The sequence below is a fragment of the Osmerus eperlanus genome, chromosome 8, assembly GCF_963692335.1.
Source record: "Osmerus eperlanus chromosome 8, fOsmEpe2.1, whole genome shotgun sequence".
Classification (NCBI taxonomy): Eukaryota; Metazoa; Chordata; class Actinopteri; order Osmeriformes; family Osmeridae; genus Osmerus; species Osmerus eperlanus.
Genome location: NC_085025.1, coordinates 7,906,884 through 7,933,135, shown reverse-complemented (window position 1 = coordinate 7,933,135; position 26,252 = coordinate 7,906,884). Strand labels below are relative to the sequence as shown.

Sequence of the window (26,252 nt, the reverse complement as noted above, 5' to 3'; positions counted from 1 at the left end):
AACGAGATCATTAGTACTTCATTCTTTAATTCTGGTTAATTGATTGTGCCATTTCTCCCTGAGGAGAAATAAAGTGATACGCTATTCAACTCTTATCTACTCTTCGCTTATGTGATCGTTTAATAGTTACATTTCACCTCAACATAGAATAAAAAGCACCCATCTCCCTCTTCTTCTAGATGCGTTGATGAGTTACCTTCTGTCCAGCAAAGAGCACCTGGACGTACGGGTCCACCAGGTCTCTGTTCTCTCCTATGAAGGCCTTCTTCACGTTGGCCATGATGCTGGTGTTCATCTTGGGCAGGCCCTCGGCTCGGTAGATCTTCACGTAGAACCGTGCCCACTGTCTCTCTGAAGGAACGCCCTCGGGCAGCAGGAGATTGCTGGGGAAATAATCACGACACAGGAAATATAACATGAAGTTCAGAGACCTTTCTATGACAGGAATGAAGTGCACTTTGCCCTGTAAAACAATTAGTTCTCAAACGGGTTTGGTCGATCCCTCTTTGAAAAACTAGCATTCCAATGCCTTACATAACATAATCAGACTGTAGAATCTAAGAACATTCTCACCCTTCTATGTCATCCTCGTCCGTCTCATTGGCTTTATGTGGGGTCTTGATGTTGTCTCCCTTCCCGACGACGGCAATGTCACACTTGATGTAACCTTTGCACCCCGCCGTGATGTCATCAGGGTCAGACAGCATGGCCCATTTGTGGTAAAACTGGTGCTCTGAAATAGGTGTCAACTAGCCATCAGTCAGTCTATCAACTAATGGACCATGTATTCTATCAATAATCAAAATCAATAAAATAATTGGAAAGCCAACGAAACCAACCAAATCCTAATGACCTAAGAACTGTCCAGCCTGACCATCCATCCATCCTAAACTCACCAGGCTGTGAATAGACAGTACCAACATCCATTTTGAATGTTCCAACCAAGGTGCCACTCCGCAGTAGGTTCTTAGAGTGAATCACCTGAACAGAGAGAAACCACACCAATGTGTTTGTGAGTATGTGTATTTGTGTGTGTGTGTGTGTGTGTGTGTATGTGTGTGTGTGTGTGTAAACACACATGTAGACAATGCAACATGCTCTACTTACTGACAGCTTCAGAATCTTGTCAAACATGACGTCTGGTGGCACGTGGAAGTCGAAGACAAAATACTGTAGAGAGGAGAAGCAGAGGGAGGCTGGTGATATGAAACAGAGCGAGGCCTTTCTGCTGCTTCTGTTCATGACTGATGCCTCTGCCCATTTTGGAGAGGAGAGAAAGTGAGAAAGAAAGAAAGCAGGACTCACGTCGTTGTAGTAGGGACAGTTAGTGGACTCCTTCATGGAGGTGTACTTCTTGTCATCCCCGATCTCAACACACACCACAGGGTCCATGTTCAGTCCCACCAGCTGCCTGGCTTCAATCACGGTGATGCTGATCTAAAAGGAGGTGTTAGCATGATGACCACCATTAGTGACCATGAAAGGAACGCTAAAAACATGCTAAGCTTAGCTAAGGCAGATATATATGACAATGCTGCGATCACTGATATTATCTCAAAGAATATCCCTTGAAAAAGCTAAAGCTACTCTAAGGATAGTTTTACTTTTCACCCTGAACGAATGAAAAACTTTGTAGAACAACAATTACTTGTCCAATATCCAAAACTTGAAATAAATGTGTGCTGAAGCATAACCGATGGGCCAGGAGACACAAACTGGTGGAAATGAAGGAGAAAGATTCGGAGAGCCAAGCTGTGTCCCAATAGGTTAATTATCTATCTACTAAAGTGAGATGAAGAGGAGAGAGTTGAGGAGAGTAAAGGGAAAAAAAGAGAGTGAATAAGGGCAAACAAGAGACCGCTACAGAGAGAAAGAGAAGGCAACAAAGAGATAGACATAGAGAGGGTAAAAGAGAGAAATGAACGGAAGAAAACGCAAGAGAATAAGAGAGAGATTCAGAGAGGGTGGTGTGACATTATTTCCCATGTATTTCTATATAGTCTGGTGGAAGACAGCACTATACAGAATGTAGGCCAGGATGGTACTGGGAGGGGGGGGGGGGCTAACCACAGGCCTGAGTCTTCCCTCACTAATGAGCAGTTTTTTCTGCCATCCTACCACCCTGCCTTCATCCCCTTAATCCCTACTGGAAAAGTATCATCCCTCCCTCTCTCCGCTCCTCCTCCACCAGCTCTCATCAGTCTAGCCTTCCAGGCTTAGCGATGACGAAACAGTGGTTGAGGAAGAGGAAAGGCTTCTCCACAGGACAAGCACACAGTAGGTGAACACAAACACACACTTCTCTCACCTGGTAATCCACTGGTCTCCCAGAACTGGGCTCCATCTTGATATCAGGCTTTGACCTGATTAAAACCAGGGCAGAGAGTCACACACGTGGATGTATGTGTGTGTATGTGTGTGTGTGTATATGTGTGTGTGTGTGTATGTGTGTGTGCATACCTCTTATTGGAAACATTAGTGGTGACAGCGGTAACAGAGGCCAGAGAGATGGTATCAGGGTCCAAAGCCCCGCCCATACGCATGGCCTTCCTGTCCAGATCCTCCATGTCCAGGACAGCTGGCTCATCTGGGGGAGGGGAGAGGAGGAGGAGGAGGGGAGGGGGTGACGTTGAGGAGGAAGCCAATGCCAAGAATGAAACTTGTTTTGTGTTCCATCTCAGTCATGAATTCATCTTTTGTTGTCTCTTGCCTGAATGAGCTCTGACCTAGGGACCTCAGTGTCGAACATGACCCTCACCTTGCTCCCTTGACCAATCAGAGTGCTGCACTTGTGTTTACCTCCTCTCTTGTGGTCATCTTTGAAGTTTCTCATCTTGCCGAGCTTCATGGCTGCGAACACGCCCTTCCCGGCTCTGATTGGATAAAAAGAGAAAAGGGGAAGGTATAGGGTGAATGTATAGAATCGACAACATCAATGTTTTGGAATAGTTTTGTCTCAAACAAACAAGCTGTAAGTAAATATAAACAAACTACAAAGGCCCACAGAGAAGCTAACATATCTACAACAGAACCACCATGGAAACATTTCTCCAGATAAACATCACCACTAGGGTCTAGACAGTCCCCTCACCCTCCGACCTCCAATCACAATAGGCCTAGTGGGTGTCCAATGACCACGCAGATATTAAAAAGGATCGCATATCACCACAACAACAAAGGGCTGTGATGTCACCACCATGCCTGACAAATGAGCTGCCTTAATAATTAAAAACGAGAAGCGTGGCCGTCCAGTGGGCCGTGAACATGAATACATGTCTATCACGCGATGAAAAGGACAGTTCTTCTGTTGGGCTCCATGGGGAACAATCTTACCAGAGCAGAAATTCTGCTTTCATCTTCCCTTCCTTGTCACACTGGTACTGTATCTATCAAGCCTTTAATAAAAGCAGAGAATCCAATAAAGGAGAAGACCTGCTAGAAAATAAAATGTAAGATAAAAGAAATGCTTTCAGACAGTCAGCACATTTAACATGACAGAGTTTCCCTGTAAACTGGAGCACAAGCTTCAAGTGAAACACCAGTGAGGCTTTTCAAGTTGGCAAAGTTCAAAGTCAAAATTCCCTCCATATGCATAGTTATTCAGATAGTCATCGTTCATCAAGTTTAGTGTGGACAGACGGCCCCTTCAAATCTGATCAGGGCTGCAAGACTGTCTAGGCAAAATAATATCAAAGTCTCAAAATTCAAATGGATGACATGGATAGACATGGATACTCTCAACAGAACTGTAGATATACATGGCAAGCAGATAAGTTATGCATCGACTCAGATTACTCATATTAACATTACACTGCCATTTGTACTATAGTATGCTTGGATGAATCAAGAGACCTTTGGGGAGAAAGCCTCTTTAGTAAATGTCCCAAGGTCCACTCAAAATAAGCTGAATTATCAAAGCACACAACAATCAAAAAGTGAAGCACAAAAGTGAAGCATCGTAACAGCTGGCAAACAACCATCAGACTGATCTATAGAGATCTGACTACCCTGCATCTATCCCCCTACAGCACCCCTCCTGCATGTGTACATACCATGAAAGAGAGACAGATGGGTCCCAAACCCAGCTCTCCAGGGGGTTAGGATCAACAAGCTTCACCTGTCCTTCAAACGGTTTATTTTCCCATTTGTGTTGCATGGACAGGTGTGATGCTCAGGTAGTCCAGACCACACAAGTAAAAAGGTGGACAGGTATGGAGGAATGGAGGGAGAGAGGGAGAGAGGGAGGGAGGGAGAGGCAGTTGATGGACTACAGTTGAGGACAGAGTAGAACAGAGAGGGGGGCGGAGGGAGGGAGACAGAACTATCAGGGAATCTAAGAAAGTAGCCAAGCATGGACAGCGATCCACTGGACCATGCATTCATTGGAACATGTACACACACACACACACACACACACACACACACACACTGAGATAAAGGCAGTATTTTTCCACACAGGGCCCAGTCAGAAGGAGGTTGAAAGCGTCCACTTAGTGCCTGAAAAGAACTCGGAGAGGAGGTTGTCAGTCTGTCAGAGTAGCAGGATATAGAGGTGGTTAGCGAGTTGAAGTGTGTCAGAGAATAGAAGAAACGCATGCTTAGGATCAGACACCACTGAGACTTAATGAACCTCTGCCATCTGACATGAAAATATGGATGTTCCTCTCTCTCCACATCAGTGTCTCAGACAGAGAGACAGAGAGCTGCTGGTTCTGGAGAAGGAAAATAACCAAGCTGAGTGACAGAGCTGACATTATAGCACCTACTTGTCCTTCCATGGTTTCCCGCCCTTTTCCTTCCCCCTTAAGAGCAGCGTATGGGGCGCAGCTCAGGACAAACACAGCAGAGCAAACACAATCACATTCTGAGGGAAACCAGTTCAGAGCTCAGACTGGTGCAGATTGGGTTTTCTGTTATAAATGTATTTGAATACAATCAAAATCTGGAATTTTCATATATTCTGTCTGATTGTCAATAATCTTTAATATACCTGGGTTTCTTTTCCTTCTTGTCCTTTGGTCTAAAATGGAGGGAAAATGTATGATGTCATCAGAAAATTAGCTGTCAACCAACCACAACAAACCACTGCAAATCAACCAATCAACACCACACCAAATCAAAAACGCTTGAATAAGATTGGCTATTTATTTAAACTATCTAAACCTATATGCTTGAATCAGAAATACTCTTTCAAGGTGGTTTGACAACAGTAGCACTGCAGTAAGAGCAGGATAGCATCTCAGACAGCAGGGTGATTCGGACAACCACTGCAGAATCCGAACCAGACATGTGACTACAGAACCGCAGGAGAACCAGACCACACACACACAAACAGAACGGGTCATGTGACTACAGGAGCTTTGTGTTAGCTGTCTAGAAATGCAAGAAACTGGTCTGAATGCATATAACTCAACAATGTTGATCAAGAGGAATGTATTACTTCTAATTTAATTAATAATCCTCTTGATCATGTTGGTTAAATGAGATACATGTTAACAGAATGCACGTTATGAGTCGTCTCTACAGGAAAAGTAGGCTTTGACTATCTTCTTTCTGATCAATATAACTGTGATGATCTGTATGTTGTAGCAGTACTGACTGACTGCAGTGTTGTGGAGTTCGACAACAGGCGACAGTTAGACAGTGAGAGTGAGAGAACGAAAATGACAGAGAGAAACCGAGAAAGGGAGAAACTGAGAGAAACTGAGAAAGACAAACGGATAGATTGAGATGTAAATCTCTGTTGTTCTCCTGTACTTCTGACATGGTTCCAGCAGTGTGTAGGTCTGTCTGAGAACTCCTACAGCAGTGCTGTGCCTCGCTGCTCAGTATCACAGAGAAACAAACAGAAAGCCGAACATGGGTGAATGGATGAGCTGGGGGAAATGAATCAAGCCGCATATGATTAATGATTTATAGACGCAAAGTTCTGTTCTGCACCAGAAGCCCTGCTGAATGGATCTGAATGGAGGTGAATGGGACTCTCTCTCTTGCACAGACACACACACATGCACACGCATGCATGCACACACACAGACACAATGATCTCTATTGGCGAGACAGGGGTGGGGAGTAGGAAAGATTCAAGGCCAAGGTCATTATTCCTCAGTGTTCCAGAGTGTTCTGTTCCATTCTAGAAACATTGTCTAGCCATTTCTACACTCAGTCAGGATAATTGATTATTTTTACAATAACCGATGCTCAATTTCATGTTTTATTTTGTCTAACCATGGACAACTATGTCTTTTGCAATATAGTATGACAATCAATATCTCAACTGGTAGCTGTTGTTCTAGCTGAAGCTGAATTCAAGTTGTTATGAAAACACTACCAATCATGACTGTAGGGTTGATGACTCAGGACATCTAACTGTTCCTGCTTTCTCTTTGAACCTCTTAATATGTGTAACATGTCTCTATTTCAGGCTGCTGTGAGTTTATATCTTCATTAGTGTCACCCATTGAGAGGGTTATGAATATTTAGCTTTCTCGCTGAACAATCCTCTGAGTCTCAGTGGCCTACATAAGCCAGGACAACATGAGAGGAAAACCTGGCCTTGCTCTAGTGGGTCTGTGCGCACTGCATCTGGGATCGCATTTGTCTATGTTTTAAAAGATGTGGAGCAGAGAGACAGACAGAGAAACAGAGAGAAGGGGAGAAAAAGAACACAGAGAGGAGGAGTGACACAAAAAGGGAGGAGGAGAATCTCAATGGGACGCACGCAACGTCCCTCCCTCTTCATCCCTCTCTCTTCATCCCTCTCTCTTCATCCCTCTCTCTTCATCCCTCTCTCTTCATCCCTCTCTCTTCATCCCTCTCTCTTCATCCCTCTCTCTTCATCCCTCTCTCTTCATCCCTCCCTCTTCATCCCTCTCTGTATCCCTCTCTCTTCATCCCTCCCTCTTCATCCCTCTCTCTTCATCCCTCCCTCTTCAACCCTCCCTCTTCATCCCTCTCTCTTCATCCCTCTCTCTTCATCCCTCTCTCTTCATCCCTCTCTTCATCCCTCTCTTCATCCCTCTCTCTTCATCCCTCTCTCTTCACCCCTCTCTCTTCATCCCTCTCTTCATCCCTCTCTTCATCCCTCTCTTCACCCCTCTCTCTTCATCCCTCTCTTCACCCCTCTCTCTTCATCCCTCTCTTCATCCCTCTCTTCATCCCGCTCTCTTCACCCCTCTCTCTTCATCCCTCTCTTCACCCCTCTCTCTTCATCCCTCTCTTCACCCCTCTCTCTTCATCCCTCTCTTCACCCCTCTCTCTTCATCCCTCTCTTCACCTCTCTCTCTTCATCCCTCTCTTCACCCCTCTCTCTTCATCCCTCTCTTCACCCCTCTCTCTTCATCCCTCTCTTCACCCCTCTCTATTCACACTCAGAGTTGTCTTTTTCTTACACACTCTACATCCCACTGTTGCATCAGACTGCATCAGTTATCAGGCTGCATTCTGCTGACTGAAACACAGTTCCACCCAGCCATCCAGCTCAACAGGAATGCCCCTAAACTAACAGTCTGCTGTTGACATCCTCTATGAACATCATGTTATTGTTGATATCATATATGTCTGCCTAATTTCCTTTCAGAATCTGGTTATTCAAAGGATTTTCAAGCTTCTTATGAGAATGTATGATATGACAAACATGGAGTTCTTGGAGGGAGTACTGTAGGATGGGGGACATATTTGAACGGGACATTCAGGTGCAGCAGGAGGAGGATTTACCCCAGGAGGCTGGTCTCCATGTCTTCAGGATAGTCTCCTCCTTCCTGGCTATGAACAGGAAGTTAGAGGGGGACAATGACAAACACTATCTGAATGAGAGGAACACAAACAAAGTGACAACCCATACCCTGCACACAGTCACACACACACAAATACCCTCAAGGGACATAAAGCAACTTTTAAAGGAAACATTAGAAGAACCGGTTTGAGGATTGAGCTATCTTACAAGAAACATACACAATCCAGGTTGAGTCTACTATGGTCTCAGAAAGTACAAAGAATCCAATTACTTGATTATACTCTCTCCACCATGTGTTCTCTCTTGGTTCTGTTCAAACACAGTGTTCAGTAGACAGAACTTCCACCTGAGGGTTACAGCTGCTGGTGCACAGAAGAATAAAGACTTCACCAGGCTGCTAGCCAGTTGGTGCTAGTTGGTGTGACCACAGGGTTTTAAATCCATTACCATGTTCCTCTCTGCCTCCTTCTCTCTCCCTCTCATCAGCAGTGTCTCTCTCATCAGCAGTGGGCTATAAACAGTGTAGTCACCCAACCACCTCCCCTACACCATGTTGAGGAGCAAGTCCCCCTCACACCAGCACACTGTTTGAGGCTCTGCCAGCCCATTGCATTGTGGGTAGGATCAAAGACAGCTTTTTGTCTGTTTAAAAAATCGGTAATCTTTTTTTTACAAACCTTGGTCAGATCCCCCTCAGTGTGAATGCTTCATATATCCTTCTTTATCTGTGTGAATAGGAGAATGTCCTGAATTCACTTATGCTAATGGACAGCGTGCATATTTGAATAGTTTAAACAAACACACTACTTATTTGAATAAATATGTGTCTGCATGATCCGGTTAATAAATTCAGAACTTGTCACCGTGGTGACAGAGGTCTTCTCACACAACTGTAAACCCAGGTGTTGAAGACTTCATGATCATCTGGATGAAAACCATTGCATTATTAGTGGTATAAGTCATGCTTATAGTAATGTAAGCTTATGATCATGGTCCTCCTAAATAAGCTTTCAATTAGAAACTGGTGTGATTAATTAGTCAACAATACCAAGATGCCCAATTGAATACATTCTGTATGCTTATATTTCTATTTTAGATTATCCTAAACGAGAGAGGTCTTTGCTCAAGTGACAGAACAATAACTCTTAGTCATAATGGTAGATGGCCACTCCATATTTTAGAGGATAAGCTTCTAAAGTGTAAAAGTTTGAAACCTAGAAGGCTGTGCTTTATCTGAATACATGTGAGCTCATACCCAACCTGGCTGTGCTGCAGATAATGTAAACACAGTCAGGGACCCACAATAAATCACTGCACAATGCTTTGGACAGAGCTGGGGGAGGGGGCGGCTGAGTAAAGAGATGAGGGTGGGAGGACAGGGAGAGAGGCTGCAGGGAGGGAGGAGGGGGGGATGCAAGCATCAAAGGAATGAAGAGCAATTACAAGCTGAGAGAAACCATTTTCTCTTCTTTCACTCTAATACTGCAACTTAGCCCTCACTCTTCTCTCTCTCTCTCTCTCTCTCTCTCTCTCTCTCTCTCTCTCTCTCTCTCTCTCTCTCTCTCTCTCTCTCTCTCTCTCTCTCTCTCTCTCTTTCTCTCCCACTTTTTCTCTTTATCTCTCACACATCCGCTCACACACACACACACACACACACACGCGCACACACTGAGACACACACTGAGACACACACTGAGACACACAAAAATGGCAGGTCTATGAGCAAGCTTACTCCCCAGAACCACCCAATATCCTCTATGATCCTCTAAACACATACACACACACACACACATACTACCTCACCATAAAACATGAAACCCAACCTTATTAGAACATTAAACCTCACAATATTAGAACATTAAACCCAACATTATTAGAACATTAAACCTCACAATATTAGAACATTAAACCCAACATTATTAGAACATTAAACCTCATGACTGGACCATTAATTAAATCATACTATCTGCAAATGTTATAAGGCTTAGGCTGTCTTTTTAATTTCCTTTTTCTATTTCTGTCTTTCTGTCTGTGTCTCTGTTTCCATCTCTCTCTCCCACTCTCTGTCGTCTAGCGCCACACCTGATATTTACACCTCAACAATGTCAACATAAAGAAACTCTCAAACTTAGCTACGGTTTTCTAACTTCACATGGCATTATATATGTTGGAGCGAATGAAGACAAACTATCTTTTATGCAATGTATCACACCTCCATTCTGTGAATGCTGTCATAAATATGGTCAGACAGATATGGAGGGTGTTTATGATTGTAATAAGGACTGATATTGTCTTCTGAGTGAGCTGCTGTCTGCCAGAGGACTGTTTACTGCAGGACAAACGACTGGAGCATGTCGCCAAGACAGGAGGAGTTGTGTAAATCACAACAGTCACACTCTACACTCGTCCTTCCTCTAAAGCACGCACACACACACAACACACACAGGCACGGGCACACACATAAACAAAAACACACACACGCACACATATTCACACATACACAGGCACATACAAACACACACCCACACACAAGATGAATCCCTGCATATGCCACTCTGGTCCGCCCTTCCCCCCCAAAGCACACACACACACAGAATGTGTGTGTACCTGCAACCCAGACTGTGATAGTTCTCCTCCTCTTCCACCATCCTGAAAGGATGACCGCCAGCTATGTTATCAACAAGGCATCATTTGCACACACACAAACACAGACACACAAGATTGTGTTGACAGAGTGACTGAGTGTTTGGCACACAAGCAGTGTAATCAGACCTTGACATCATAAAAAGGCTTCCATGAGGTCATCATTCTTTGACCACCAGTGTGCTAGAGAATGGATGTATCTTCTGATGTCTATTTTCCATGGGTAGTCTCTCTCTCTTTCTCTCTCTCCCTCTTATTTTCTTTGTCTTCCTTCCATTCTCTATCTCTCTCTCTGTATCCTATTTAGCACCCCTCTGCGCTTAGGGTGACACATCTTTCTTGCCACGGGAATAGTAGCTGGCCTCTCCTGGCACCATAAACTGGTTTCCGGAGTGTACGTCTGTGAGTATGTGTATGTGTGTGTCATAAATCCTACATGTGAGCCCATGCAGTATGTGTTAACGAGAAAGCACAGCATGACTCTTCCTCTCTCTCTCTCTCTCTCTCTCTCTCTCTCTCTCTCTCTCTCTCTCTCTCTCTCTCTCTCTCTCTCTCTCTCTCTCTCTCTCTCTCTCTCTCGCTCTCTCTCTCTCTCTCTCGCTCTCTCTCTCTCTCTCTCTCTCTCTCTCTTTCTCCCTCTCCTCTCTACTTTTTCTATTTCTATCTGTTGTTTGTGTCCCCTCTGGGGTATCCTTGGTGTATGGGCCTCTCATGTGCTTATTACTACTGATCTATATATTAAGATCAGTAACCCCAGCAAACACAAACAAACACGAAAACATGCATTGGGATGATGGATGAAGGGTCTGCCCTGGGAGACAACCTCAATGGAAATCAATTCTGCCCACACACTATTATCTCACACATGATTCACCAAAAACCACTAACACACACATAGAAGAAAGTATTGTGTTGGGACTGCCTTCAAACATATTTTAGTGAAGCTAGCTACCATGAACCTCTGTAGACCACCTGGTTCTTATGAAAGCAGTATTGGCAGTGAAATGCTATCATGGCAGTATGATGGTGCGCTGTGTTTCCAGTGTCAGAGTAAGACTGTGCGACGTACTTCCTGAAGGTGGGGATGCCGTACGGAGAGCGTCCACCGGTGACCCCTGACCCCTGGCTGTGACCGGAGAGGAGGCTGTCCGTCTCAAACTGGAACGTCCCCTCGTGGTCATCAGGGACGTCCAGGAACTCCATCCATGTCGCTCCACACCCCGACAGTGCCGTCCAGGGTCTGGTAACGGATCTCGATGGTCACGCTCGTCTGGAACGGAAAAATGAACCCTCAGATCAGAATCAGGTGAATTTCTCAGCCAAATGGCATCGTAAATCTGCGTCACCCAAAAAATCACAGATCACTAATAAGGTTATCAGATCTGGGATAATGTATGAAGACTGTTGAGAATCACGCCTACATTTGCACATGGGCTGTGCTGAGGAGGGTTTTGGTTGTGCTGTCCAGCTTCAGTACTGTTTAAATAAAGCATGTATCACCAGGGTGGGCTGGGCCATGCTAACAGCCTTTAGTTTGGTTTGGAGAGAGAGTGCCAAGCAGAATGTGATGACCTTTAGAAGACGGTTGGTGAACTTTAGGCTGCTAGTTGTCCTCTACAGAATGTGTGCGGATCAGTCAAACTCTTTGGTGCTCAGGTGAGAGATGACTAGAGACAGTCGCCCTTCTCTTTTTAACCCATAGAATGAAAACATGATGTCCATGGTGTGTTTTGTGAAAACTGTAACCATTTTGTTCCAAAGGATTTACTTTACGAGCTTGTGCTTGTTTTACAGCAGACCACTATGAACAGCAGAAGCCTGCAGATACATTGTGTCTGACAGTAACTGCTCGGTTTAATCTGGGCAGGAAGTACACTCGATGGACCGGTTAGTCTTTCCTGTCATGGGGACCATAGGGGACTAATGAACCCCCCCTACACACACACCTCCCCCATCAGGGAGCCTGCTCTGGTTGCACCAAGACCCAATGTATTCAGCTGACAGAGACAGACAAGGAGAGAATAAAAGACAAAATGATGCATGCCCCTCTCTCTCTCTCTCTCTCTCTCTCTCTCTCTCTCTCTCTCTCTCTCTCTCTCTCTCTCTCTCTCTCTCTCTCTCTCTCTCTCTCTCTCTCTCTCTCTCTCTCTCTCTCTCTCTCTCTCTCATCTCTCTCTCCCTCCCCTCCACTCTCTCTATCTTCCTTACCCCTCTCTCTTCCCACCCTCCTCTTTCACCCCTTCTCTGTCTATCTCCCTTTTCCCTTCTCTCTTTCTGCTCAGCCCTCTCCCTCTCCAAACATCTGCCCAATAAAGCCCTGGGACGTATGCTGCGGAACCTGTGGAGATGCATCACTATAGCAACGCAACATGTTGGGAGGCTGATATATAAATGTGCTGCTATATCTTTATCAACCTCTCTATCATTATCTCTATCTCTCTCAATAACTTATTTTCCCCCTTCCCTCTCTTTCTCTCCTACTCTCCTCCCCTCTCCTTCCCTCTCTTTCTCGCCTACTCTCCTCCCCTCTCCTTCCCTCTCTTTCTCTCCTCCTCTTCACACGCTTGTTCTCTCTTTCCTCCACTAAACAGCTTTCACACTCTCCCTCTCCTTCCCTTTTCTACCTTTCCTCTCCTTCTCTCCCTCGCCCTTCCCTTCCGCCCTCCCCTCTCCTCTCTTGTCACTGTCGTTTCCTCTCCCCTCCCCTCCTCACCTGTCCTGTACCTCTCCTCCTCTTCTTTCCTCTCATTTTCTCCCTCTCCACCTCCTCTCACATTCTTCCTCTTTGTTTAGCACATGGGTATAATTATCCATGTTTAGATCTTAGGTAGACTCCCCTGATAAACTATGAATCTTGACTGAAGCTAAACATTAAGGCCTGATCTGGGACCAGTTCGAGCTCACCTTGATGGAGGTGTTGTTGTCATCGATGAGCGTGTCGGTGACTTCCAGCTGGCCCTCCTCTGCCACCTTCTGCAGCACCATCTGAAAGCTGCCTACAGGCCTGGAGAGACAGAGACACAGCAGGAAAGTCGTTAGGAAAAGCTTACCTCGAGGTTCTCACTGCAGGTCTCTGTCTGAGCCAATGGACTGGATCAGTGTCAGTGCCATCGCTCTCTTATTGTCTCCCTCTTGCTCTCTTTCTCCCTCTTGTTTCTGAACATTTCTTTTTTCCTTTGTGTGTGTGTGTGTGTTTTGTGTGTGTCTTTACGCACGTGTGTGTACTGTGTGTGTGCATGTGTGACTGATGGGCAGAGCGATAGAGATTGCTTGTGACAGGCTGAGAGAGTGGGAAAGTGTCAGCATCTAGATCGAGTAATTTTCCTTTAGGAGAGGTTTAGGCCAAATCCCAATACTCTGTCTTAGCCCTACTCATTACCCCTAGCCCTTAGTTTACCCCTAGCCCTATGTCTCGAAACTCAAATCAAATCAAATCAAGTTTATTTGTATAGCCCTTTTTACACGCAAGCATGTCACAGAGGGCTTCACATATGCCCATAGAACTTCCCCTCAACCAACCTAAACCCTCAAGGAAGACAAGGAAAAACTCCCAAAAAAACTCTCAACAGGAGAAAAGAAATGGAAGAAACCTTGGGAGGAGCAATTCAGAGAGGGATCCCCTCCTGAGGGGATCCCTCTCTGAATTGTGGGCCGGGAATCAAACCAGCGACCTTCTGTTTACTAGCCCGATTCTCTAACCGCTCAGCCACCTGACTCCCACTAATGCTAATGGAGTTTAATTAAAACTGTAGACATGCAAGGCTAATCAGAGAAATGCGGGACTGTAATATTTTTTTAATCAATTATTTAAGCCGAAAATATTACATTTATGGGACTCTCTGGATGATCTGTCCGCCATTGTTGCAGGTAGCGCAGTAATCACATACCCCTAGGTTTCAAGTAACTTCCCGACCTTACTTGATTTTAAGGGGTGTATACCTGTTCGTCTTAGCCCTACCCCTAGCTCAAAAAGAGTTTTGGGACACCACTTACTCTTACGGGAACGCGCAAAACTAAGGGATAGGGGTAAGGGGTAAGACAGAGTATTGGGATTCGGCCACAGACACACCCACACACATACACACACACACACATACACACACACACAGGGAGACCGCATCCTCTGCCTGACACCCTTATGCCAATGAGTGTCTGTAGACTTGCCTCCAACCCTCCTTACAACTATCCATCCACCGTTTCCATCCCATCTTCAATCCTTCCCTCCCTTCACACACATGCCTTCACCAGCCCTTTCATCCCTCTCTCCACGCCTTGCCCTCCCTCCATCCCTCCATTTCATTTCCTTCTACTTTTCTCGTTAGCTGTTATCACTAGCCTGGAGGTAAAACAGCTTCAGCTAAGCGGCTGTCAGCAGAAGCTTGTTCTGTTCTTTCAGCACGACTAATTACAGTTTCTCTTTCACTTCCTGTCTTTAAGTAAGCCTGCATGTGATGTACTGCTGGCTAGAGATACAGACTTTACTTGTTTTCTATGAGATAGAAAACAAACCAAAAACGAACCCAACAGCTTCCTTTCAGCTAACTGAAGTGGAGTGGCCAGCACTCTGGACTGTGTGGACTGTGCTGTAAAGCATGTGGACAGAACAGCAACAATGGCAGAACTTTCCCTTCAATGAAATCTGAAGTGTAGCTTTCACTTTAGGAATCAACATCATTCTCTGTATAACAGTGTATCAAAATGATTGACGTGGTTGGTAATGTGCCTAACTAAATCTTTAATGTCAAATAAACGGTCCATAATAGGATTATTTGGTGATAGACTGACGTCCCACCACAGAACAGACCAGGAGTGGTAACACAACACACTGCTCTTTCACAAAGCCAATTAGACCGGGTGAATAATTAAAGAGTTTTCCCCAAAACAATTTATCACACGATCACACACACACAAACACACACACACACACACACAGAAACAGACACACACAGCAGCAACTTTCTTACTAGAACAAACACAGACACACATACACACACATGAACAATCACACACACACACGCACACACATACAAACACATGCACTGTCCCAGGGAAGGACAGTCAGAAAAGTATTCTTTGATCAGGACTAATATAAGACTCTGGGTCCGATTAGCAGTTTACCTCTGCTGAGTCTATGGAGAGATGACACTGTGGTGAAAGTTTCTGTGGAAACTTTTCCTGCAGCTGCAGGCTTTCTCTGTGTAAAAGACCCTGTAGAGATACTTCTTCTCTATCAGTTCTCTTCCCTTACCCCTGGTCACCCCCCCCCCCCCCCTCCAAACGGTTTCCCTTTGTGTGAGGGTTGGGCGGGGATCGATATGTCTCGGACTCCTCAAAAACACATCGCTTTGTTGCTTTCTTTCAGCCATTGTTGGTACAAGGCCTGAATAATTTAACCAAACACACTATCATGTTCTGGCTCACTCTTTAGATCCTCAAAAGATGCCATTCATTATTGATTCCAGCCTGCCAAACAATTTACTTTCATCTCCTTCATAATTCAGGGTACAGCTCCTTCCCAGTTTCAAATTATTTATCTAGGTCAGCCTTGAGTTAGTGGTGGGAATCGAAGGTTAGACAGTTTGGTTGTTTGTAAAAATTACAGTAATGAAGTACTTGAAACGCAAATGAATAGTTTCACGCGTGAGATCAACAGCATCATCACAGAGTTGTCTAATACAGCTCGGACATCAGATAAAGGAGTGTGGTGATTTTTCTGGGAGATTTGAGTTTGTATGGAGCAGGAGGTGAGCGAGAGAAGAAGAGAGAGTGAGAAAGGTAGAGAGGGAGCAAGGGAGTGAGAAGGAACAAGTTAGAGTGAGAACAAGCTGTTTGGGAGGAGAGGATCCACATGAATTATACACAAACTTCTCTCACTTTCGAGTCTGGCTGTGCTTCCATAGTCACGCTCAAGCCACTCATTACCCATAAAACTGCAAAAGCGCTTCAGGAGCCAGTTCACATTTAAGAAGTGAACTCTCTCCTTACTGCAGCAGAACAGAATACTTCAAAATCAAATGTGCATGATGCTGAAAGAAACCTTGACAACCCATAATGATACACACTCATATATTTACATTTTTACATTTAGTAATTTAGCAGATGCTCTTATCCAGAGCGACTTACAGTAAGTACAGGGACATTCCCCCGAGGCAAGTAGGGTGAAGTGCCTTGCCCAAGGACACAACGTCACAATTTGGCACGGCCGGGAATCGAACTGGCAACCCTCTGATTACTATATATATATATATATACCATCAAAGCAAACAGAGGTCCCATGCACCACTGTCTCTGTGTTTATTGGTAATTGGAGATTCCTTATCCCTCTCTCGTTCTCTGCCTCTGTCTCCCCCCTCCCTCGCTCATCTCCACCTTCTCTCTATTCCTCTCCATTACTTCTCTCCCTCCTCTATTCTCTCTTTCTCTCTTTCATCTCTCTCTCTCTCTCTCTCTCTCTCTTTCTCTCTCTCTCTTCCTCTCTCTCTCTGACTTCACCCCGCATCAATGTCAGTCAGAACAATGTACTGCTGGTAACTCATCATAGCCTAACATGATGAAGTATATGTTACCGTGGTAATGAATCATCCTGTGTAAATATGAAACAGGTGTGAGATGAGCAACACATGTTAGGGCAGGGCTCACCTTCAATTATTTACTAACACAGCTCTGTTCGTGTGTGTGTGTGTGCATGCAAGCGGTGTGCGCATGCATGTGGTGTGGGAACATCCTTTAAACATGAGAAGCAGTGTGTTTGAAGCTTTTCTCTTCCAGCAGTACCAGCAGCTCCAGGGTGAGAGGGTTCCAGCTCAGCATGACCCTGCCCAGACACAGTCCCCCCTGTGGGGCAGCTGCACAGCTGGCATCCCCCTGATCTCACTCACATGCCAATGGGCCTAACAACAGGAAGGCTAATAGCAGGCGGCCAGGGTTGTCTATGTGTTGTGCTTGTGGTCTAGAGTAGAGCAGGACGACAGGTAGGAGCGGTCCTGCACCTGGAACACAGTTTCGCCTCTGACTCATCTCTTTAAGAGCTCAGAAACACAATGTCACGAACACGCACAAGCACACACACAAACATACGCCAAAATACATTGCATAAACATGTCAGAAAGGATGCCCATCAATGACTAAGAAAGTGTCACATGCCTAAAACTTACTGTGGTTACTCATACTTGTGCCCTCAGTGTACAGTAAGAATCATTTGATGCTGGGATATACAGAACAGACAATAGAGGGGGGTGCATTTCACGACAGGCTTGTTGTATTCCTTCTTGCCATGAAATGCACCCCCTGCTAACCCTGACTAGGAAAGTGTTACATGCCTGAAACTTACTGTGCTTACTCATAATAGTGCCCTCAGTGTGCAGTAAGAATCATTTGATGCTGGGATATACAGAACAGACAATAGAGGGGGTGCATTTCATGGCAGGCTTAATGCACCCCCTGCTAACTCTGACTAGGAAAGTGTCACATGCCTGAAACTTACTGTGGTTACTCATACTAGTGCCCTCAGTGCACAGTAAGAATCATTTGATGCTGGGATATACAGAACAGACAATAGAGGGGGGTGCATTTCACGACAGGCTTGTTGTATTCCTTCTTCCTTCAGGTCCTGCACCTGGAACACAGTTTCGCCTCTGACTCATCTCTTTAAGAGCTCAGAAACACAATGTCACGAACACGCACAAGTACACACACAAACACACGCCAAAATACATTGCATAAACATGTCAGAAAGGATGCCCATCAATGGAGTATACAGTCACGTCCTCATAAAACACCCACACAACAACCTCTCCACTCACACACAACCACAGAAACACACACACACACAGTAGGTGGTGACACTTGGGACTGAGTGGGTAGAGCAAAGTGTATGTTTCAGAAGACAGGACAAGGCAGTCACTTAGTGCAGCTAGTTTCTCTCTGATTAGATCTCACATCTCCTCACAGATACACTGGAGACAGCTGACGACTGTCCACTTACAGGAAGTGTGTGTGTCTGCATGTAGTATGTGTGTGTGGGGTGGGGGTGAGAGTGTGTGTGTGTGTGTTTTACCTGTTAGTGAAGACCTTGCTGTAGTTTAACACTAGTATCTCCAACATCTCGTTCCCGTCCAGTTTGCTGGCGATGGGCCATCGAAACGTCTGGATGGAGAGATAAGAAAAAAGGTGAGAGGGTAAGAAAAAAGCAGACTTCTCTGCTGAAGACTGCTGGGTATTTAAAACACTCTTCCTGGCACATACAGAAATGCTGGAACGACAAGAAGAAAAGCATAAGGTCAATCTCTGGGTTGCGTTTAAGACGCTGCGTTAATGAGGAGAGCCCAGAGAAACAGAATGGAAACAGCAGCAGCAGGAAAAGAATGGGAAGTGCAACAACATGTTAATTGGACGTTGTTGAGATAAACTGAAGCTATTGCTGTGCAGTTTCCACTGAAAGGACAGAAAATACAGAAGGAGCTTCATTATGTTGTATCTACTTTAATTAGGTACGGAATGGGCTCGTTTGTAAGGCAGTGAATCAAACTGAAGAGGCCCAGTACTACTTAACACAAACAGCACAGCCATGGTTTCACTGCATGGTTTCAAACATTGTCGCTTTCAGTTATCTCATCTCTAATTGGCTGTCTGTGATTTATTAGCCAATCAGCAGGGCAATTTACCTCAGTGTGGGTTTAGGCCCTTGTTCCATCCGTACCGTGTGCAATGTTTATAATCTCCTTGCTAGGATACTAGAGGACAGGATAGACGCCACAGCTATTAGAGACGCTTGCTAGCATTAGCATAGCTGCAATGAGACTAATCCTAACATGGTTGGTAGTTATTCAGTAGGAGCTCAATTCTAACTTGCTTGCTGCAGCAGTAGAGGGGTGATGAGTGCATGACTGCAGCATACTGCAGCGAGCTGAGTGTGTCTTTGCCACTTGTCGGCCCCATCTAAGCTGTTCTGTTTAGTAGATATGATGACTGAGGAGAATTCAGACTCCAGAGAGGGAGTTGGTGTGATAGGTAACACTCTGCTGAAAGCGTGTTGTCAGCAGAGCAGACCCTGAGGTTCCCTGAGCAGGGCTCTGTTGGGGCAGATCCATCAGACCCTGTCCCATTACTGCTCCCTGGGTCCCCACCTGCCCCTGTCATCCCTACACCTGGGACACAGCCCTCGGAGCAGGAGAGGGTGTGTGTGTGTGTATGTAGGCGTGTTATTAAGCCACTATACCTGCCGGTCTGTCAAGAGCTGGTGCTGGAGAGATGAGTCTGTCTCACTGATAGACAGAGCTGCCAAGCCATGACCCTTAGGGCAGTGTGTGTGTGTGGTGGTGATGAGTTGCATGCTTGTGTGCATGCATGTGTGTGTGTGTGTGTGTGTGTGTGTGTGTGTGTGTGTGTGAGACTGCTGTCCATATCTCACCTCTGTGTCTCAGTGAGCTCACTCACACATGCTCACTCACTCCATGTGGAGTTATCTCATCAACAGTGAATATCTTTCCATGGTGTGTGAGCAGCCTGGAACAGTGTGGTGTGGATACGGATGATGACACACACAATCTGAACACTAATGGGGCTGCTTATTGTAGATGCTGTATACATACACAGACTTACACACTAACACACACACTAAGGTACACTATAGTACATACATTATGGAAAGGAGTTATGGAAAATGTATAATGTTTTGGAAAGGGTACATTCAATGTATTTCCCACACTGAGTATAGAGCGTATAGGCACACACATATGAAGATACCCCCAGGACACACACACACACAGACCAAGCTGTACAGCTTCATTGCGGAGCAACAATAAACACATCAGGATGTGTGTGTGTGTGTGCGTGTGGCTGAACTGGATCTTGGGTAATCTGGTCCTGTACTGGCGTAATGTCAAATATTTTAGGGGGCACACACACGAATGAGAGAACAGACACACCCACCAGGACATAAATACAAACCGGCAAGACACACACAGTGTGGAGAGCACACCACCAGAACACAAACACACACACCACCAGAACACAAACACACACACACCACCAGAACACAAACACAGACACACCACCAGAACACAAACACACACACACACACCAGCAGAAAACAAACACACACACCAGCAGAACACAAACACACACACACACACCAGCAGAACACACATACACCAGCAGAACACACATACACCAGCAGAACACAAAGACACACACACCAGCAGCAGTGTTTCTGCTGCATGGTTTGCGATCAGTCTCTCGGTCCATGAAAGGCTTCTAACATCCCATGATTTTGCAACAGAGGAACCTGTCACATTTAACTGGCTGTCATCTCTATAGCTTTCCCACTGTTGTCATTTGGTGTTCCTGTTCTGTAGAAACAGGAACACCACGCTGGGGACCAAAACAAAGAGTAAAGGCAGAACCAAACATCTTATATTCACACTAATAGTGTATCCACACATATACAGTATACAGTAGGATTATATATATACAAATAACACATTTACTATTCATGCTTGACACTAATCACACAACGGGTTCTGTTTATGCCCTCAAACCCATCGTGTGTCATTCAGTGTTGTCATGGTGACCGCCATCGCTACCTACCATGGTCCCAATATCAACAACGTCTTCTTAAAGAGACACAAAGGGCCGCTTGGTTATGAAACTACCCATAGAGGGCATGCCTGTCTGATGGAGACTAAGGAGGGATATAATGAGTTATCCCAAAATGAAACACCTGGGTGAGTCACGGTGTGAGGCAATGAGTCACGGTGTGAGGTGGCACCTCAGGAGAACTGTGACTCACCCTCAGATCGTCACTTTGAGGAGCACAAGGCTAAGTGAGCGTACAGTGCACTTTGGTGATGTCAGTCAATTTCAACTTTAAACAAATCCGTCATAGTTTGATTCCATGTTACATTTCCACCTAACTGACCTTCTGGAAGTAATATCTCCAATTGCTTTGACTGGTCCTACTTTATATGATTTCAGTGGTTGAAATGGTTCTCGCTCTCTTTCTCTCCCTTTGGCTCTCACTCTATCTCTCTCTATCTTTCTCTCTCCTTGCTCTGGCACTGCTTTCTTTGCTTCTGTTCTCCCCCTCTCTCCCTCCCCCTCTCTCTCTCTCTCTCTCTCTCTCTCTCCTCCCCCCCCCCTCTTTCCCTCTCTAATGAGAGCACTAAGTCTCTTCTAATGGCAGGTGTTCTTCTAGCCCCAGAATCATCTGGTGCACATCTCCACATTTGAAAGGCTAAGTACTCAGAGATATGACTCCCATGATGCATGAGTGTTGGGCGTGGCGGGCCGAGTGGGGCCAACCGCGGCTCTTCCGGATGACATCCCATAACTTTCCTCTTTACTGTTGCCATAGATACGGTGGATGAGCAGCTTTGGAATAAATAATGTACAGCAGGGATGCTCACAACTATATCTCTTTCTCGTTTCCCTCCGTTCCTACCGCTCTCTGTACCTCCCTCTCTCTGACAGTGGAGTGTTGCTTCAATGCATGAGGTATCCATAATGAGGAGCCTCGCCATCACCTCAGTCTCTGCGTGCAGGTGCTGACGAAGGGCTCCTATCCACTACATCTGCTGTGAACCAGTTCTTCCACCGCCACCTCCCTTAATAAGTGGTACACTTCTCAAACATCAACTTCGAGTAGGAAAATATGTGAAAGAGGTACAAAAAGATACGTTTCTGCCTCTCATCACTTTGATAACTCCTCTCTTGGAGAAAGAGATTTCAGTCATTTTTTGAGGAAGTGATGTAATATTTAACGTATCCTGGGTTAGTATCCCTCACATCCTCACAGGAACTGAAAGTGCTGCAATGTGGAGCTCAACTCTGGACCTAAATTATTTAATAAAGGGACTCACCCTAATATTACATACACGTTTGTGTGTGTGCGTGTACAAAAACTAATTGAGGTTTATGTGCATGCGTGTGTGTATGTGCTTTTCACAGATTAAACGGTATCTCTGATAAGCTTGAGTCTGCTTAAGAACTCCAATCTGGTCAATATCCAAACCTATCTCACTCCTTCCTCCTTCCCCTCTACCTCCCACTCTTCAACCACCTCTCACTCCCACGCTCTCCCATTCTCATCTCCATCCCCCTCTCCCTCTGTCTAAACCAATCGTTCAGTTCTAGTTCATCAATTGGCCTGTCCATCCGTGTCTTGTCCAGTGTGTCCCTGTCTTACCCTCCTTCTTCAGACCTTGCTGTTACCTCCCTCCCCACACCTTTCATACTGGAAACAAACATAAATATTAATGCAGTACTAGCCGAAGTAAATGGATGTAAAATGTCATTCCAATCTCATCATAATTCATCATGCTCGAAATCCTACTTGCAATCTGTCAGACAGAATAATGTGGCATTACAAGCACTGAGTGGAATCAATCATGTTTTACATTAGCGTATGTTCAGTGACAATCACAACCATCGTTAAGGAAAATGTGTTACTAATTAATGTCCTTCAACATGGGTCCTGATTGACGACGCACGTAATTAAACTGATCCTCCTCCTTTAAACACATATGCACTCCACCGATGCACCTAAGTTAATTAACCTTTAAACTCAACAAGGATTGAGAATTGCTGCTGTTTGGAGGACGAACTTCATTGAAGTAATTTAACTGTGACTTTCATTGTCACTTAGTTTTCAGGACTGCAGTACCAATTAAAGCATTGTTATCTCGCCCACACCTGCCACAACATATGGAGGATCGTTAAGTGGAAGGGTGATGGAGGGGCGTCGTCACGGATACCTCACCAGCACAGCAGGTTACCTGAAGGCCTGTAAGAACAGACGGCTATTACATCTGAACCCAATTTTATCTACTCTGTAAAGCTGTGGTTCTAGACAACTACCTTCGAATGGTATGTGGGACTTTATGATGACTATAGTTTTCATTGCTAACCGTGACCTTTCAAAAAAGCATTCCTGTTTCCCAAAACAGGTTTGTTTGTTGTTGTGGTGTGGATGGGGGGGGCTCCTGTGTGGTGCAGCAGTCAGGTGAGAGGTGCTTGTCTCTCCTGTGTGGTGCAGCAGTCAGGTGAGTGGTGTTTGTCTCTCCTGTGTGGTGCAGCAGTCAGGTGAGTGGTGCTTGTCTCTCCTGTGTGGTGCAGCAGTCAGGTGAGAGGTGCTTGTCTCTCCTGTGTGGTGCAGCAGTCAGGTGAGTGGTGCTTGTCTCTCCTGTGTGGTGCAGAAGTCAGGTGAGAGGTGCTTGTCTCTCCTGTGTGGTGCAGAAGTCAGGTGAGTGGTGCTTGTCTCTCCTGTGTGGTGCAGAAGTCAGGTGAGAGGTGCTTGTCTCTCCTGTGTGGTGCAGAAGTCAGGTGAGAGGTGCTTGTCTCTCCTGTGTGGTGCAGCAGTCAGGTGAGTGGTGCTTGTCTCTCCTGTGTGGTGCAGCAGTCAGGTGAGAGGTGCTTGTCTCTCCTGTGTGGTGCAGCAGTCAGGTGAGAGGTGCTTGTCTCTCCTGTGTGGTGCAGCAGTCAGGTGAGTGGTGCTTGTCTCTCCTGTGTGGTGCGGCAGTCAGGTGAGTGGTGCTTGTCTCTCCTGTGTGGTGCAGCAGTCAGGTGAGAGGTGCTTGTCTCTCCTGTGTGGTGCAGCAGTCAGGTGAGTGGTGCTTGTCTCTCCTGTGTGGTGCAGCAGTCAGGTGAGTGGTGCTTGTCTCTCCTGTGTGGTGCAGCAGTCAGGTGAGTGGTGCTTGTCTCTCCTGTGTGGTGCAGCAGTCAGGTGAGAGGTGCTTGTCTCTCCTGTGTGGTGCAGCAGTCAGGTGAGTGGTGCTTGTCTTTCCTGTGTGGTGCAGAAGTCAGGTGAGTGGTGCTTGTCTCTCCTGTGTGGTGCAGAAGTCAGGTGAGAGGTGCTTGTCTCTCCTGTGTGGTGCAGAAGTCAGGTGAGAGGTGCTTGTCTCTCCTGTGTGGTGCAGCAGTCAGGTGAGTGGTGCTTGTCTCTCCTGTGTGGTGCAGCAGTCAGGTGAGAGGTGCTTGTCTCTCCTGTGTGGTGCAGCAGTCAGGTGAGAGGTGCTTGTCTCTCCTGTGTGGTGCAGCAGTCAGGTGAGTGGTGCTTGTCTCTCCTGTGTGGTGCGGCAGTCAGGTGAGTGGTGCTTGTCTCTCCTGTGTGGTGCGGCAGTCAGGTGAGAGGTGCTTGTCTCTCCTGTGTGGTGCAGCAGTCAGGTGAGAGGTGCTTGTCTCTCCTGTGTGGTGCAGCAGTCAGGTGAGTGGTGCTTGTCTCTCCTGTGTGGTGCAGCAGTCAGGTGAGTGGTGCTTGTCTCTCCTGTGTGGTGCAGCAGTCAGGTGAGTGGTGCTTGTCTCTCCTGTGTGGTGCAGCAGTCAGGTGAGAGGTGCTTGTCTCTCCTGTGTGGTGCAGCAGTCAGGTGAGTGGTGCTTGTCTCTCCTGTGTGGTGCAGCAGTCAGGTGAGAGGTGCTTGTCTCTCCTGTGTGGTGCAGCAGTCAGGTGAGTGGTGCTTGTCTCTCCTGTGTGGTGCAGCAGTCAGGTGAGTGGTGCTTGTCTCTCCTGTGTGGTGCAGCAGTCAGGTGAGTGGTGCTTGTCTCTCCTGTGTGGTGCAGCAGTCAGGTGAGTGGTGCTTGTCTCTCCTGTGTGGTGCAGAAGTCAGGTGAGTGGTGCTTGTCTCTCCTGTGTGGTGCAGCAGTCAGGTGAGTGGTGCCTGTCTCCCCTGTGTGGTGCAGCAGTCAGGTGAGAGGTGCCTGTCTCTCCTGTGTGGTGCAGCAGTCAGGTGAGTGGTGCCTGTCTCCCCTGTGTGGTGCAGCAGTCAGGTGAGAGGTGCCTGTCTCTCCTGTGTGGTGCTGAGGGACAAGTGAGCCAACTTGTATGCAGATGCACGAACACATCAGAATGCAATCTTCTACTTAGAAACTGTGTGTGTGTGTGTGTGTCTTCACTCTCATGAAACTTTGTGAACAAAAAGTAATGAATAAAGACGAGCAGTGAGTGGTGCAGATTTTGTGGCCATGAACAGCCATGAAATCAGCCTCCAGACAGAAGCGCCCTCGACGGGGGAGAGAATATTCAGTGAGGAAATTTCATTCAGACTTCCCTCCGGCTCCATCTGGGTGGAAAGCCTATTTTTCTGCATTCATCCCCAATATTCAGTGAGCACAGCAGGAGTTTGAAGACAAAATACGCAAAAAATATTTGTCTTTGGCTCTGAAGACATCCCAACTCCGTTTCTTGTCTTCAGACCACATCCACCACTCTTTTTCTCTCAGACAAGGAGATTTCCTGGAGCAACACAATTCCAGTGACCTGGTTAGTGTGACAGCGATCTTATCTTAAACAGGGCAGTGGGTTAATAGGGGCACTTGGTAAATTGAACCCCATCACCAAGTGGGCGATGATTCCCTTCACGTTGTGTTGCTCGATCTGCCACAGCGATCAGGTAAGTGATGCAAACACGTCTCTCACTAAAGAAGCAGGCTGGTGCTAAAGTAGATGTATTCGGTGTTGCATGAAGCCTGGGGCAAACAAAAAGGCAAATCCTTTGGTTAAACACAAAATATCGAAAGCCCTCCTAGTAAAGCAACGTATCTGCATCATAGTCAAAACACAGATTAGTCTCCTGTCTGTATGGGAGGGTCCCAGCCCCAGCCCCGCAGTCCCTCAGGAGAGAGAGTGTGCTGGATAATCTCTACTCATCGAAGGGATGAGTATGTGGTGGACAGTGTTTGTGTGTGAGGAGGAGGTGGCTCTGTGTCTGTGCTGTGGCTGCTAATAGCAAAGCTCTACACAAGGCCACATGAATCATGAATGCAGATCAGCCACCATTACTCTGTCGCTAGCTCTAGATACACTATGCTACTGGAGACCAAACAGATGATGTTATGGATGACGAATATGATTACGATGATAATAATGACAATGCTGAAGATA

The 26,252-nt window shown here is 46.1% G+C and overlaps 1 protein-coding gene across 1 annotated transcript in view; it reads right to left on the bottom strand.

Annotated features, from left to right (window-relative positions):
* otofa (otoferlin a) overlaps positions 1-26,252 on the bottom strand; it is a 50,022-nt gene that overhangs the window by 17,997 nt on the left and 5,773 nt on the right. The window contains 12 exon segments of the mRNA XM_062467017.1: positions 197-383; positions 574-733; positions 897-981; positions 1,108-1,170; positions 1,306-1,437; positions 2,309-2,363; positions 2,461-2,587; positions 2,800-2,873; positions 11,448-11,584; positions 11,586-11,648; positions 13,283-13,382; positions 18,435-18,523. Coding sequence (XP_062323001.1) covers positions 197-383; positions 574-733; positions 897-981; positions 1,108-1,170; positions 1,306-1,437; positions 2,309-2,363; positions 2,461-2,587; positions 2,800-2,873; positions 11,448-11,584; positions 11,586-11,648; positions 13,283-13,382; positions 18,435-18,523 — 1,272 coding nt within the window.